A 14483-nucleotide genomic window follows, 5' to 3' on the forward strand; every position below is an offset into this window, starting at 1 on the left:
TATATATATATATATATATATATATATATATATATATATATATATATATATATATATATATATATATATATATATATATATATATATATATATATATATATATATATATATACACTGTTTAGAATGTGATGTAGTGTAAAATATCAAATACTACGATCAATGAAGTACTTTATTCTTATTCTAGGAACATTTTTTTTAAGTTATACGTCATCTAAAGAAGAATATAAGTTGATTATGATTATGGTTAAAAAATTAAATGCATTCTTTTTTACATTACTATTGGCATAATTTGTCCTCATATAAATATCAAAAGAAAACGTAATTAAAGTCAACTCTCATAATAACTTTAACTAAACACTCTTAACGTTAAACATCCTATCATTTCTTTTAAAAATTGGTTGAGATGTGTTTGTAGGTTTCCGATGCAGTTTTGATGAACTCCAAGTCTCTCACATGGTGCAAAACCCTCCTTCATATCAAGTAGGTGCAGAAGGAGGCTTAGAGTGTATGCATCGTCTCAAAAGCTTGACAATATCTTGATTGGAGTCATTCGGAAGTGGCCTGATGGAGAAGTAAGTCTGCAGAAAACTAGTGAACAAAATAGCAGTAGCCACCAACAAAGCCACCGTCTTCCATGGACTACTAAAGTAGACGTTAATCAGCTCTGCCGCCCATGTCTTATACTTATTATTACAGTGCTTTTCAATTCCTCGTCGGAGCTGACTAAACAAGTGGACATTAACCGCCGGTACATCAATCTCATCGTACATCTTCACCACTTCTTCATCTCGTCCAAAACTATGAAGCAATATCTTGTTGTCTCGTAACTCCTTTACATCATCATGATGAACAACCAACGATTTCATTACTCGAATATAAGTCGAAACTCGAAGGTCATTTGGATTATGAGGGCACAACTCGTAAGCGATCATGTTCAAGTAAATAGCTTTTGAATTCGAGTATACTGCCCGACGCACAAGTTCAAGCTCACCGTAGCAACAATGGGAGTGAAACTTGATGTCTTCATTAGAAGACTCGTCGTCGACGTTAGTACGTTTCAAGAAAATCCCTTTAGCTTTGAGTTCTGTAACTGATGCAAAAGATCGATTTCGCTTTACGTAATTCGATTTTCCATTAGTATTTTTCTGATGAACGCCAATCTTTTTTTGCGGAACCTGACCAAAAGAGGAGGAAAGCGAGATGAAATGGGACCTGTAAAGCTCGAGGAGATGAAGTGGTTGCTTCTTTTCAAGCACCTTTTCTTTCTTCTTGGTGATTTCTCCATAGTTCAAGTAGTTAAAGAACTCATTTAAGATCCTTTCGCCTCTATCTTCTGGGAATTGCAAGTCCAACAAAACTTGGAGTACTATAAACGGGATTTGGTTCTCGAGCAACAAAATGTCACGAGCTATGTGCAAGAAGCCCAATGCGCCTAAATACTCAATATTTAGCATCAACATAGTGTTCGGCTCGCTAGCAATGCAATGTATAAAGAACAAAACAAAGCAACCATCACGCAACATCATTCGAGTAAATTGCTCGTCGTTGTATTCATCTGTAGAACCATCGACATAACATTTTCTAGCATCTTGTACTACTTCAAACACTTTATTGTATAACAAATCCATGGTTTTTTTGCAGCTCAAACAATACTCCTCGAGGGTTATGAGCTTGTATTTATCGGCTGCGGCAAGGTCATCTCGTTTATGGTGGTAAGGGCCAAGTGAAATCACCATTGGCTCGTAGCATTGACGGTTTCTTTCACCCTTTTCACCCTTTAAGAGCAATGGAGGTACTTTCTCTATTTTTCGTTTGCGTTCTAAACGTTGGACAGTTTCATATTTTTGAATGCAGAATTCCCATTCCCGGGCATAGCCATGGTTAACGTTGTCGGCCGGTTCCGATAGATTACCGCGCATTTCAATTCTTACATCTTCACTTTCCGATATTTCCGTCTCCATTGATTTTGAAATCATCTTCCTGATATATATGTGGAATTGAAACATGTTTATGGTATATGCTATAAAACTATAATTTTTTTTCAACATTATGGTTTTTGCTTTACAAAGAATATTTTCTTTTTAACAAATAAGTAAAAACCTACTAACAATCAGCCACACTAAAAAATATATATTCTAATTTCAACATACATAATTCGTTATTTGATTATAAAATTATAATATAAGCTTTAAACTTTGATTTTGAAAGTAGACTTTCTAAAAAAATTGACTAAATTTATAAATTCCAAATGAAATATTATAAAAGATAACCATATGAGAGAGAGAGAGAGAGGCAATAAAACTATAGTTTTTTTTAATAATTTTTATCAAAAGGCTTTTAGCCCGACAGTATCCGGTGTTGTCCTCCCTACTTGAAGTTGACGTTCAAGTCTCGTATAGGACATATGAAGAATTTAGAAGTAGAATAGATTTGTCGTTTAAAAAAATATAATAATTTTTGTCTATAATGAAAGATGTATCATTTAATGGTTTATATCCAATGTCCATAGCTAAACAATGTAGAAGTTCAAAAACTTTATGTTTTTTTAGACAAAATTACAAAAATCTTTCTTATTGTTTGTCCATTTTTTATGGGTAGAGTCCATAAAAAAAATTAGTAGCAAAAAAATGTTTTTAGTTAATATTTGAGTTGTGGATTTGTTCCATGGCTCTAACGGAACAGTTAAAAGCAAGGACCAAATCCACAACTCAAACATTAAATAAGAACGTTTTTGTTAACAATTTTTTTGACCTTATCCATAAAAATCGATAAACCATATTGACTATTTTTATAATTTTGTGTTATTTTTTTATGACTTGTACGTGTGATCCATTTCCCTAGATTATTTGTCTATCTTTTATCCTGCATCGTTGATAACTAATTATTTCTTTGCATCTTAATAATTTTTTTTTTTGTATTTAATATACATCAATTATAGCTGAATGACTTCCTACAATAATAATACTTCCACGAATTTATTTATATGCCTACCACACTATCCCCCGGGCATATATACGACTACAATCTATGCACATCACTAGAAATACAACAATGCAATGACTGGACGGTTAATTCAGACCTTTCAGGTGATAGTCGAGTCCATCACAAACTTTTGTAAGCATGACATGTCGTTTTTTCCATTTAATATATATATATATATATATATATATATATATATATATATATATATATATATATATATATATATATATATATATAATAGAAAAAAAGTTCGATGAAATTAATCTAGGTCACTCATTTAAAAAATGTTGCTTAAGCGTTTCAGCGTATCGGTATAATTGAATATGTGTATTCATATATGAATATGTATATTCATATATGAATAGATATATGAACAAGTGATTATTCATGTATGAATATGGTGACGATGATCGGTGGCAGGGGTGTTGATGGTTGGTGACGGAGGTGCAGGCGGTGGCGGTTGGTAGAGAAAAAGTTCGAGGAAATTAATCTAGGTCACTCATTTAAAAAATGTTGCTTAAGCGTTTCAGCGTATCAATACGATTGAATATGCGTATTCATATATGAATATGTATATTCATATATGAATAGGCATACGAACAAGTGATTATTCATGTATGAATATAGTGACGATGATCGGTGGCAGGGGTGTTGATGGTTGGTGACGGAGATGGAGGCGGTGGCGGTTGGTGGCGAAAGGGAGGTGGTTGATTAATATACAAATATATTTACTTTTATAGTCATATATGAATATTACCCATCCTCAGTTGCGCCGCTACGACGGATCCTTTTGTAACAAAAATGGCGCAACTACAGAGCCTTTTGTAACAAAAATAAATGATTTATTGAGAATGATTCATTTATTCTTAATCTTTATTTTTTTCGATTAATATATATATATATATATATATATATATATATATATATATATATATATATATATATATATATATATATATATATATATATATATATATATATATATATATAATGTAATGAGTAAGAGTGAGAAAGATATAAAGAGAAAAGGAGTCATATACCTTGGTTTTTCTCTTGAACACGACTTGATATGGCTGTTTGAAATTAAGGAGTCATAAAAATCGTTAAGATGCTTAATATATAATAGCCAAAAGTGAATGCTGCATCCACATGTTCAAAGAATAAAATATTTGCTTGTTACTTTGGCTAACTTAGAATCTACCTTCTAAAATCAATCTTACTCTTTTTGATATATATATATATATATATATATATATATATATATATATATATATATATATATATATATATATATATATATATATATATATATATATATATATATATATATATATATTTGAAATTAAGGAGTCATAAAAATCGTTAAGATGCTTAATATATAATAGCCAAAAGTGAAGGCTGCATCCACATGTTCAAAGAATAAAATATTTGCTTGTTACTTTGGCTAACTTAGAATCTACCTTCTAAAATCAATCTTACTCTTTTTGATATATATATATATATATATATATATATATATATATATATATATATATATATATATATATATATATATATATATATATATATATATATATATATAATATATATATATATATATATATATATATAAAAGTTGTTTTTCTGATGATTTTGATTTGTTTACTTGAGATGAAGGTGTTATATAAAAATTCTTAAAGATGCTAAATATATAATAGCCAAAAGTGAAGGTTGCATTCACCTATTTACAGAGAATAAATAATTTGCTTGTAACTTTAGCCAACTTTGCATCTACCTTTTAAAATCAATTTTAATTCTTTATATATATATATATATATATATATATATATATATATATATATATATATATATATATATATATATATATATATATATATATATATATATATATATATATATATATATATATATATCTGAGATTCAACAAACTCGACCACATTGTTCACAAACTTGCGAGCGTTCATTTTCATCTTCGATTACTCGATAATTTCCACAAACACAAATTCCTCTTTTGACAGGCCCGAACATTCTTTCACAAAATAATCTGTCTTTTTTCTGGTTTATTGGTTTTGTAATGAAAGGTATAAGGTTTTCTCATCTCTCCAACTATCTCACCATTAGGCCGGATTTTTTTGGACTAAGTACTTAATTGTTGAGGAGAAAATTTGAACTAGTAACTAATCAAAACATGGAAGTACTTAAAAAACTCATATAAGCAAAAAATCTCAAATATCTGTGTTCATGAGACATATAATTATCACTATAAATAAGAACCATAATAATGATTAATATTAACATAATAGAAGTAAGCCGGTCGATCAAGTATTCGAATTCTAAAGAAATATCATTACTGATAATGCAAGACCATACATATTGATAGACATAACTGGTATTTTTTTTTGTTGAAGAAATAGATTCATGGAAAAAATTATGACTATATTTAACAATAAAACACTCTGAAAAAACCACATACGACGAAGACTTTTTGTTGTTGTCGGAAAAAGAAGAAGTCCCAACCCTATTAACATGGGAACTACATGGGAACTGGGAAGTGGAAGGAAATGTATTATCTACACATATTGATATGTCTGTTCCATAAAAAAGTTTCTTATTCTTAACTAGATGGGGAACCCTTGCGTTGCGGGGATCGGATGCGATAATTTTTTCCGTTGTTTGTTCTTTGAAAATGTTTATAGTTTGAGTTGCTCATTTCTTCCCTCTTTAACTGATCTATTAATAAATAAATAAATAAAATAAAAAAACTCAAATGAATCTGTAAGCAAAACAAATAAAGTGACAATTAAACGAAAATATAGGAACCTGTAATGCCACAAATAACCAACGGAAGTAGAGGGACCAAAAAAGACAAAAAAAAAACAACTTTAAAATGACCCAAATATAGTTGAGAGACCATTTCTGCCAAAAAAATATTAATATGACTAAATAGTAATAATATGTAATAAAAGACGAGTGTTATGAAAAATTCAAACGAAAGTGAAATGGTTGTTTATGAACAAAAGCATAAATGTGAAGGGTGAATGTTGTAACATTAATTGAAAGAAAAATTCAACCAATCAAATCAAAGTACCGTATATATATAATTAATTAATTAATTAATTAATTAATTGTTTCCGATTTTCCGGATCTTATCTCGTTCGAAAAAAGTCAATAAAAAATCAAGATATGCACTAACTAATTTAATAATTTTAAATAATTTTAGATTAGTATTTATTCTGAGTATTTTCAAAATCATTCAAATCAAATATTCAAAACAAAAAGCTACAATTGGTTAAATGAGATGACCAGGTTAGATATAATAATGAATACTTATAACATGAAAAAGCAAATCTAAATTATTATTGCGAGAATTTCTCGTAATAATAAGTTAAGAGTATAGAGCAAGGATAAAAAATTACGTTACAAAGAGTACTTGATGCTGATATGATTTATGTGATTAACTAAGGATATCAGTCTAATGAAATAAAAACTCTTGAGTTTAGATAGTTTCTTTCAATGCATTAACTAATTCATTATGAGATTGATTGTTTTTCATTTTAATCAATATATCAATATATAAACCATGCTTCTTAGATTTGAGCAAAGTTGTGGATGGAGTAAGCAGCTAAACAATTAAGGAGATATTTTTAAGAATTAAGGAGAGATTTTTATGAATCTAGGAGGATTTTGTATGAATTTTTCTTATAGTGCGTGTCTTTGGGAATTTGTTTTTGCGCGTGAAGATGTCAACCATCGCCATGAGAGAAAAATTAGTCCTCCTCCACTGCTTCACTCTACATCGTTTACGACACTCACCTCCTCTTTTTTCTCGTCCATTGCCCTACCATTGTTCATCAGAGCATCCACAATGGTGAGTTCAACGGGAGAGTTGAATGAGGTGGCAAGTATATGTGTCATTCAATGGATGAAACTCTATAATTGTGAGATGCTACCTTAGCATTCAATAGATTTGTAGTTCAATGGTCATTGAACTCTTATATGGGAAAAAGAAAGTTTTTAATTCTTAAATATTTACTATAAATTACATTTTGTAACATTCTATTGAACTTTGTAGAGTTCAATGTATTGTAGGAAAAAAATGATAGAGTTGTATGAATTGTTGAAAGATGATGTGGGAGTTCAATGAATTGCGGATGCTCTTAAGTGCCAAAAGACCACCATTGCTACGTCGACTGAAGAAGAAGGAGAACCATATACTACGTTTCTAATTTTTCCGTCATCTATCTCCAAAACCACAACCCCACAACCACCACCAAAATCAAGAAATCGGAAACATGAAGCGAGCAATAGAGTGCTTTATATCCACATTTTTGTCAAGACAGTGGTTATACCACCAACGGTACCTTTCTCTATCTAATCAATCCACTATCGATATCGTCTTCCTCTTTCTTTGTCTACGATGATGTGTCAAAAACTTTCATAGTCTTCAACAACTCATTGATTAAAAAAAATCCAATTTATTTTATTAGGGCATACCTTATGTCATTCATAAAACAGGTATTCATTTTTTTCTCATAGAATGGTGCATCATATTATGCATCCAAAGTGGAAGTCTTGAAGAACAATGAGGTCTGTATGTGGGATAGTGGATTAGTGGTTATGATGATCATGGAAAAATAATAAATTAAGGTATCCCCTGTTCATCTTATAATTTATGTTACTGACTTGGCAGATGAGTAAACTGAAAATTGCAACGTCAGTAGTTTGATAAAAATGCCGCCTCCGCCTCCGCCTCCGCTTCCACTACAACTGTCGTTATCGCCACCACCGTTCACTACTAGAAAAAGGTTAATAGAGTACGGTTGAAATTATGAATATAGTACGTACATAGCAAGCATATTAGTAGAGGGGTGTATTAGATTACATGCATAATAAAATACGGTTATTTAACCGTGTTATATGTATCCTATACCATCCCATACAATCATTACATACAATTATCTAGTACGCCATATATATACATATCTAATACACCAATAAACAACCGTAATTGATGTCTCAAGTATCATCTAATACACCTTATATACACATCTAATACACCAATATACAACCGTACTTGATGTCTCACATCCCCATTCCTTCCAGCCCATTTTGGCTTTGCATTCCAGCCTTTCCAGCCCATTCTGGCTTTGCATTCCAGCCTTATTAATCAGCCAATTCCACTCCATGGATGATGCGGAACACATGGATCACCATTCCAACTGAAACAAACTCAACTGTTAAATTTGATAGGTATTCTTTGGAATGGTCTCTAATCAATGTCACACTTCTTTTTTTTTTCTTTTCTGTACGATCCATTGTATGCTTACAAAAGCATAAACACTCATATAATTAATTCTAAGAGTCTCAAAACCAAAATTTTATATAAAATCGAAGATACCCAAGGTAAGTTTATGTTCTTTTCAAAGCAAATTCAATGCTTTATGTACTCTTGATTCATATGTTAACTCAAGTAATGTTTGTTAATATGTATATCAAATGCTAGTTAATATGTATACCTTGCTTCAAGATGTTTCGTTTTGCGTTTACCAACACTTCTTTTTTTGGTTTTTCTTTCTAACATACGGATCCTCCTACTCTTGGTTGTTTGCACTAATACCTCATCCATATGTAATGGTAAATTTCTGATGTATAACCTCAGACCTGTTGATAAGAAAATGAGCATAAAAATGATCACAGAAAATGACAAGGGTAATGATATGTTAAAGATTATGACTTAATCCAACTAATGAGAAGATTATGACACTTTTTTATATATGAAATGAGAAGTAACTCTGATGTTCTGTATAATGTTTGTATAGAATGTTTTGGTAATTCAAGAATCCATGAAAGAATATTGAAAAAGATGCATCACCTAATCTTTCCACATAAAACATCCAAAACATAAAAAAATCATACCAAAAAAGTGTGATATAGTCATTTCATTTAGGATAGAGGCCTTGATGGTTATATAACATAAAAATAAGGACATAAAATTACATTTGATGCAATTTATAATCAAATACAGCAATAAACAATTACATTTGATGGAAAAAAGAAAAGAAATATGATGCAATTTATATTCAGCCCTTATTAATGGGTACTGCAAGAACGGTCAAATAAAGGAGGCATTTTCACTTCATAATGAGATGGTTCAAATGGGTTTAACTCCAAATGTTGTAACTTATACTTCATTGGTTGATGGTTTATGCAAACAAGTGAAATCTACAAGGGTATCTTGGGAAAATGAGTTTCCCCGAATACCAACACATATGATGTTCTAATAAGAGGACACCGTAAAGCAAGGAATATGAAGGAGGCATGGTTTTTGTATAAAGAAATGGTGGAGAAGGGATATGATCTCACAGTAAATGGTTATAATGCTCTCATCAAGGGGTTCATTAAAAGGAAAAGATATTTGGAGGCAAAAAATATGTTTGATGAAATGGAAAAAAAAAGAAAAAAAATCCAAAAATACCCTTTGGACTTTTCTACAGTCAAAATCAAAAGCATGATATCGATATGATACGAGTTAAGCTTTCAACATGCATCCTCGTATAATGTAGAATTCCATTCAGGTGAAAAAGCACTTGTTTTCAAGAATATAAATAGTTCACTTGCAGCATGGAGAGGCATAAGCACGTTTGTAACAGAACTAGCAGTGATAACAGATTGATCATACCCATCCTTGGACCCCACTAACCTCCCACCTTCTGAGAAAAGATCACCAAACAAAGGTGTTCTAAAACACAATGTTGTTTCAGAAAATTGTGTGAACTAAGTGGAGAAACGCCTCCAGTAGCAACAATACAAGGCTTTCGATACTGAACTCAGTAGAAAACATTGTTTTGGCAAACTCGTATCTACTTGCAAACAAACTAGACAACACGTTGATAAATGATGCAAAAGATCCAAACAGCTTAGCATAATATTCAACATATCATGGAGACAAGGAATATGAAAGAAACAAAATAGAGTCAATGATGTTTACAAACTATATAAATGGATGCTAATGCCACTCCAAAGATGTACAAAATAGAGTTGATGATGCTTTCTAGGGTTATCAACCATCCATATGAAGTAATATGTCGTACAAAAAGAAGATATTGTCATAAACAAAACATTAATCAATGAATCAATCAACTACACCGAAAGGCCGATCGTACCTGTAAACAATGTGAAAGAAGGAGGAGGCGGAAGCAACTGTAGGCCGGATTAGGAGACTTCGTATGTGTCGTCGACCGGAGACCGGCGGCGGAGGCATCGTCGGCCGAAGGCGGAGGCATCGTTGGCAGAAGGCTTCATCGTTCTCGGATAAGCAAACAAGTATAAGCAAAAGTGAAGAATTGCAATTTTAACTTTTGGGTCAATTTTGTTAAGTTTGCAAATTCGTTTTACCCTTTTTTTCTATTGTATTAGTAAATTTTTTTTTCTTCAAGGAGCTCAAATGGTCTCCTTATTTTTACGGAAATTTTATTCCATACAATAAAAACCCACAACTTTTATTTTGAGTGTATAATTATTTTGTTTTTTCATGTTTATTGTTATTTTTTTCTTTAATAGTTTAGTAATTAATTTAAACTTAAGAAACCCCCAACAAAATATTCTTAGTTTTCTATATAACTTTAAACATAACCATGTTTATAATTTCTCATTATTATTATTCGCAAGAAAACATGTCTAATTCTCAAGTATCTTCATGAACCATGGAATGGACTCAAAATTTAATGGGCTTGATTATTGCAAGAAAACATGTCCAATTCTGATGTAGCATAAGCAAGCAAATTGATTACCAAAAAGGCAAAAAAAGCTACCGATTCATTGGCTGATAATGTTGTCATGTTGTGACATAATTTTATGATAGTTGCATACGTGATATGTATTTGGTTCATTTACTCTGAGCAATTTTATGTGTTTTGTTGATGTAATTCAAGAAAAAGCCCACAGGGGCATTTTAGGAAAATTGCTTTTATTATGTTTGTTTCCCGGGTTTAGAGTATGACTTAAACTCTTTTTTCTCTTATTATAAATATGCTACGTTATCACCAATAAATTCAAAGTTTTTTCAGCAATAAAAGTTATCTTTTCCACCAAGCAAAATCAAAAAATCCCGTTTTTCTCTTCCCCTGTTATCACCGGTTGCTTGCTGTGCAGTTTTCTTTCCTTCTTTCCTTCCTGTTCTGTTTTGTTTTCTATTCTTAGGCAACAAGGTAGCAACAAGGTATCAGGTAGATACCTTACATGTCTAGTCTTTTGATTTACAAGTAGCTGGTTGATAGAATGACACACCAATCTAAGCAATTTAAGAAGCTTGGCTTGTAAAGTTTCTTTATAGTGGGGCCAACATATGAATATATCTTGTAATCAATTCATGCCCTATTATATTTAGCCATGTGTGACTTACTAACATTGTTAACTTAGCTACATAATTACAGATCCAAAAAAATTATGCATAAAGTATTGATAATAATATATTTAGTTTCTGCAATAGTCACTGAAGAATTAATGCATTGGTATGTACATACTGTATGAAACTATGAATGCCAAAAGATAATGCCTCATAATTTTTACTTTTTCAATGGTCTACATATTTGTTCTTGAATTTCATATTGAAGATCATTTATGATTCTTGCTATCAATTCTCAGGTGATAATGGTATGTCCTCATACATGACACTGCTCAATGGATCCTGAAAGCAAGAATTTTGGAAGAGGTAATCTTGAAGATCAAATACTTTCTTTTTTTGCACATCCTATTCAGTTAAAACAATGTCAATAAAGGCCAAGAATACATTGATACTATAATCACTACAACAAAAAATTCACAATAATGGAACAATTGTGAAACTTTGTTACTAATTAATAAAATTGTTTGTTACTTTATTACACAAGTAACTATCTGCATTGTGATGTGTTGGTAATCTAGGACCAAGGGAGCTCACTGACATCACAATCTGAAATTTCAGCTCATGTCAAGATTTATTTTTTTGGAGGATGGAATGGAAAAGGTAATGGAATGAGTTATTCCATTCCATTTCTTCCCTGATTCCATCATTACCAAAGACTGATTCCATCGAATTGCTATCACTATTTCTTTCTTTTTTATCATTCTCTTGTAATCTGTGTGTTTTCGTTCATTAATCCCAGAAGAATTGTTATCCCATCAGTTTGTGGTGTTATTTTTATCTTGAGGGAATTTGAGTTCATAACAGTGTCACATAATTCACATTAATCTTGATGCAAAATACAACATGCAAAAGTTGTAATAAATGTTGATCTGTATCCAAATTCCACCATCAGTAGTAACCAACATGACCAAAAGTAAAATGACTATATCCAAACAACATTTATTTGTATGAAAGATCTGGTATGTAATGACATATTTACCCCTGATTAAGTAACAAATGGTGATGTTGAACTACTCCATGACTCAAAATTCTATCAAAATTACTATAAGAATTTTTTGAGACTGTTGATCCGGAATCCTCAAAGGAAGATATGCCAAAATGACCATATTGTCCTTTTTAATTCTCTATTAATCCTTCTTTGATGTACCTGAAAGAAAGTGAGCAAACCAAACCATGAATGAAAGGGCATTTTGGTCATTTGATCAACACTCAACTCAAGACATTTTTAATGAATCCATTAGTGGCATTACACTAGGAAAGTTTGATATTGGATAAACTGGCCAACAATGCGCTGACTTCTACAAGTTTGCACATGTCAACGGGGGCAAGAATTAAAAAAGGGAATCTGGTCTCGGTGAGTTAGATGTTGATATATTGAAATTGATTGGTATGAACTTAGTACCCAAGGATTGTCAAGTAATATTTTTCATTCCAATGCTCATGTTAATTACAATTGATTTTAACAAGAGGGTGTTTGAATTTTAAGATTTCGAGGTAATCTGGTTAAAATTAAACAATAAGTTTTCAAAATAGAGATCCTACCATTTGATTTTGCATCTCGATCACAAACGCTCCCTTATCCATCGTGAAACAGTTGTAGTTCCTTTGTATTTCTGTATGTGTTTGTCTGTTGCAAAAACAGAAATCAAAGCTCTTGTCGTATGATGATGATGGTTTGATGGTGGGTTGGTTAAATTATTGGAGGTGCGAGGCCAGGCTGGCCGGTGATGATGGTGTTGCCACAGGGGAGATAGAGATGAAGGGCCGATTAGCGGTGTAGAGATGGAGGAAGGGTGGTGTTAAGGTGTTCGGTTGGGAGGAGAAGTGTGTGAGGAGGAAGCTGAGTACTTGTTCAGCGTATTCAATTTAGGTATTGAGTCGTACTTTATTTCAAAATGGGGCGTATTTTATTTAGGTATTTGATCTTGTTTCTAGTACAACTCATTAACCGTATTAGATGTTGTAATTGGGCGTATTATATTTATTTAGCCCTTTCTAATACGGTTTTTATTTACAACCGTATTAGATATGGGTGTATTGTATAGCCTGTTTTCCAGTAGTGACAAATGTCAATTAATCTAAAGTTTAACTTTATATGATTACTAAGCAAACATTACTAACGAAAAAGCAGAAAGAATTTATTCATGGTATTGTAATCGTTCCAAAAGAATCAAGCTTTGTCATTTAGAGTTTATATTGGTAACATTTATCAAATAGCGCATATTTTATAAACATTACCTTTAGATAGAAGGGCAAAATGTTTATTTTCAGGTTAACAAAAACGTTGCAGAAGGTAGACTTACCCGTGTCAAACAAGATGTCTTTTCAATGTTGTCTTTACTTCTAATTGCCTGTTGTTATTAGGAATATAATTGAAAATTCATCTAACAAGCATATGACATTTCTCTTTTATTTGCGAAGGGTAAAGATTGAAGTAAGAAAAACAGAGAGAACTGGAACAAGACCTCCCCCTGCAAGCTTCTCTTTAATTCTTGATTGCTTTTAGTTGATTTTTATTTGATCATCCCAATTTGTAGAATTTGGACTTGGGTTTTGTGTAATCCGGATGAATTTTTTCAGCTACTCTATAGTTAATGTTGTTATGAAATGAATGATTTTTGTTCTTTATAGTTTGTACACTTAATTTGGGTGCTGTCTACTGCAGGTTCCTAGCTCTCTTCTATACCGGAATGAGTAAAAACATGGCATTTTATATCACTAAGGCTAAGGGATACGGTGCCTTTTTTACCAATGGTAAAAAGGTGTCACGTAGGCGCCACGTCAACTTTCACGGTTCTTACAATTTTCACCTACTGAGTATAGTGTGGTAAATGGTTTATATATATATATATATATATATATATATATATATATATATATATATATATATATATATATATTAATTTCAATAAAAAATATGAACTTTTTTAAAAACCATACTAGAATTAAAAATAACATAAAATTAAAAATTGCATATTAGAAATCCTAAAAAAAACATGAAGTTAAAAATTACATTAATAACCTAAATAATAAAAAAACATGAAGTGAAAACTTAAAAAAAAACATCGAAATATCATTTGCGGTTTAGCTTATATTT

The 14483-nt window shown here is 31.2% G+C and overlaps 1 protein-coding gene and 2 long non-coding RNA genes across 3 annotated transcripts; all 3 read right to left on the reverse strand.

Moving 5' to 3' along the window:
- Positions 1-212: 212 nt before the first annotated feature.
- Positions 213-4177, reverse strand: LOC111889267 (UPF0481 protein At3g47200). The gene is made up of 2 exons (XM_052767031.1): positions 4023-4177; positions 213-1980 (listed from the first exon to the last, which is right to left on the reverse strand). The coding sequence occupies exon 2, from the start codon at positions 1974-1976 to the stop codon at positions 477-479; it is 1500 nt and encodes a 499-aa protein (XP_052622991.1). The 5' UTR covers positions 1977-1980; positions 4023-4177; the 3' UTR covers positions 213-476.
- Positions 4178-7839: 3662 nt separating this feature from the next.
- On the reverse strand, positions 7840-10404 carry LOC111889249 (uncharacterized). Its single transcript, XR_002849464.3, has 3 exons — positions 10146-10404; positions 8499-8643; positions 7840-8201 (listed from the first exon to the last, which is right to left on the reverse strand). It is a non-coding gene; the product is annotated as an uncharacterized LOC111889249 (long non-coding RNA).
- A 1907-nt stretch (positions 10405-12311) lies between these two features.
- Positions 12312-13450, reverse strand: LOC122195715 (uncharacterized). The gene is made up of 2 exons (XR_006186278.1): positions 12929-13450; positions 12312-12533 (listed from the first exon to the last, which is right to left on the reverse strand). It is a non-coding gene; the product is annotated as an uncharacterized LOC122195715 (long non-coding RNA).
- Between the last annotated feature and the right edge of the window lie 1033 nt (positions 13451-14483).

The sequence above is a fragment of the Lactuca sativa genome, chromosome 8, assembly GCF_002870075.4.
Source record: "Lactuca sativa cultivar Salinas chromosome 8, Lsat_Salinas_v11, whole genome shotgun sequence".
NCBI classification, from domain to species: Eukaryota; Viridiplantae; Streptophyta; class Magnoliopsida; order Asterales; family Asteraceae; genus Lactuca; species Lactuca sativa.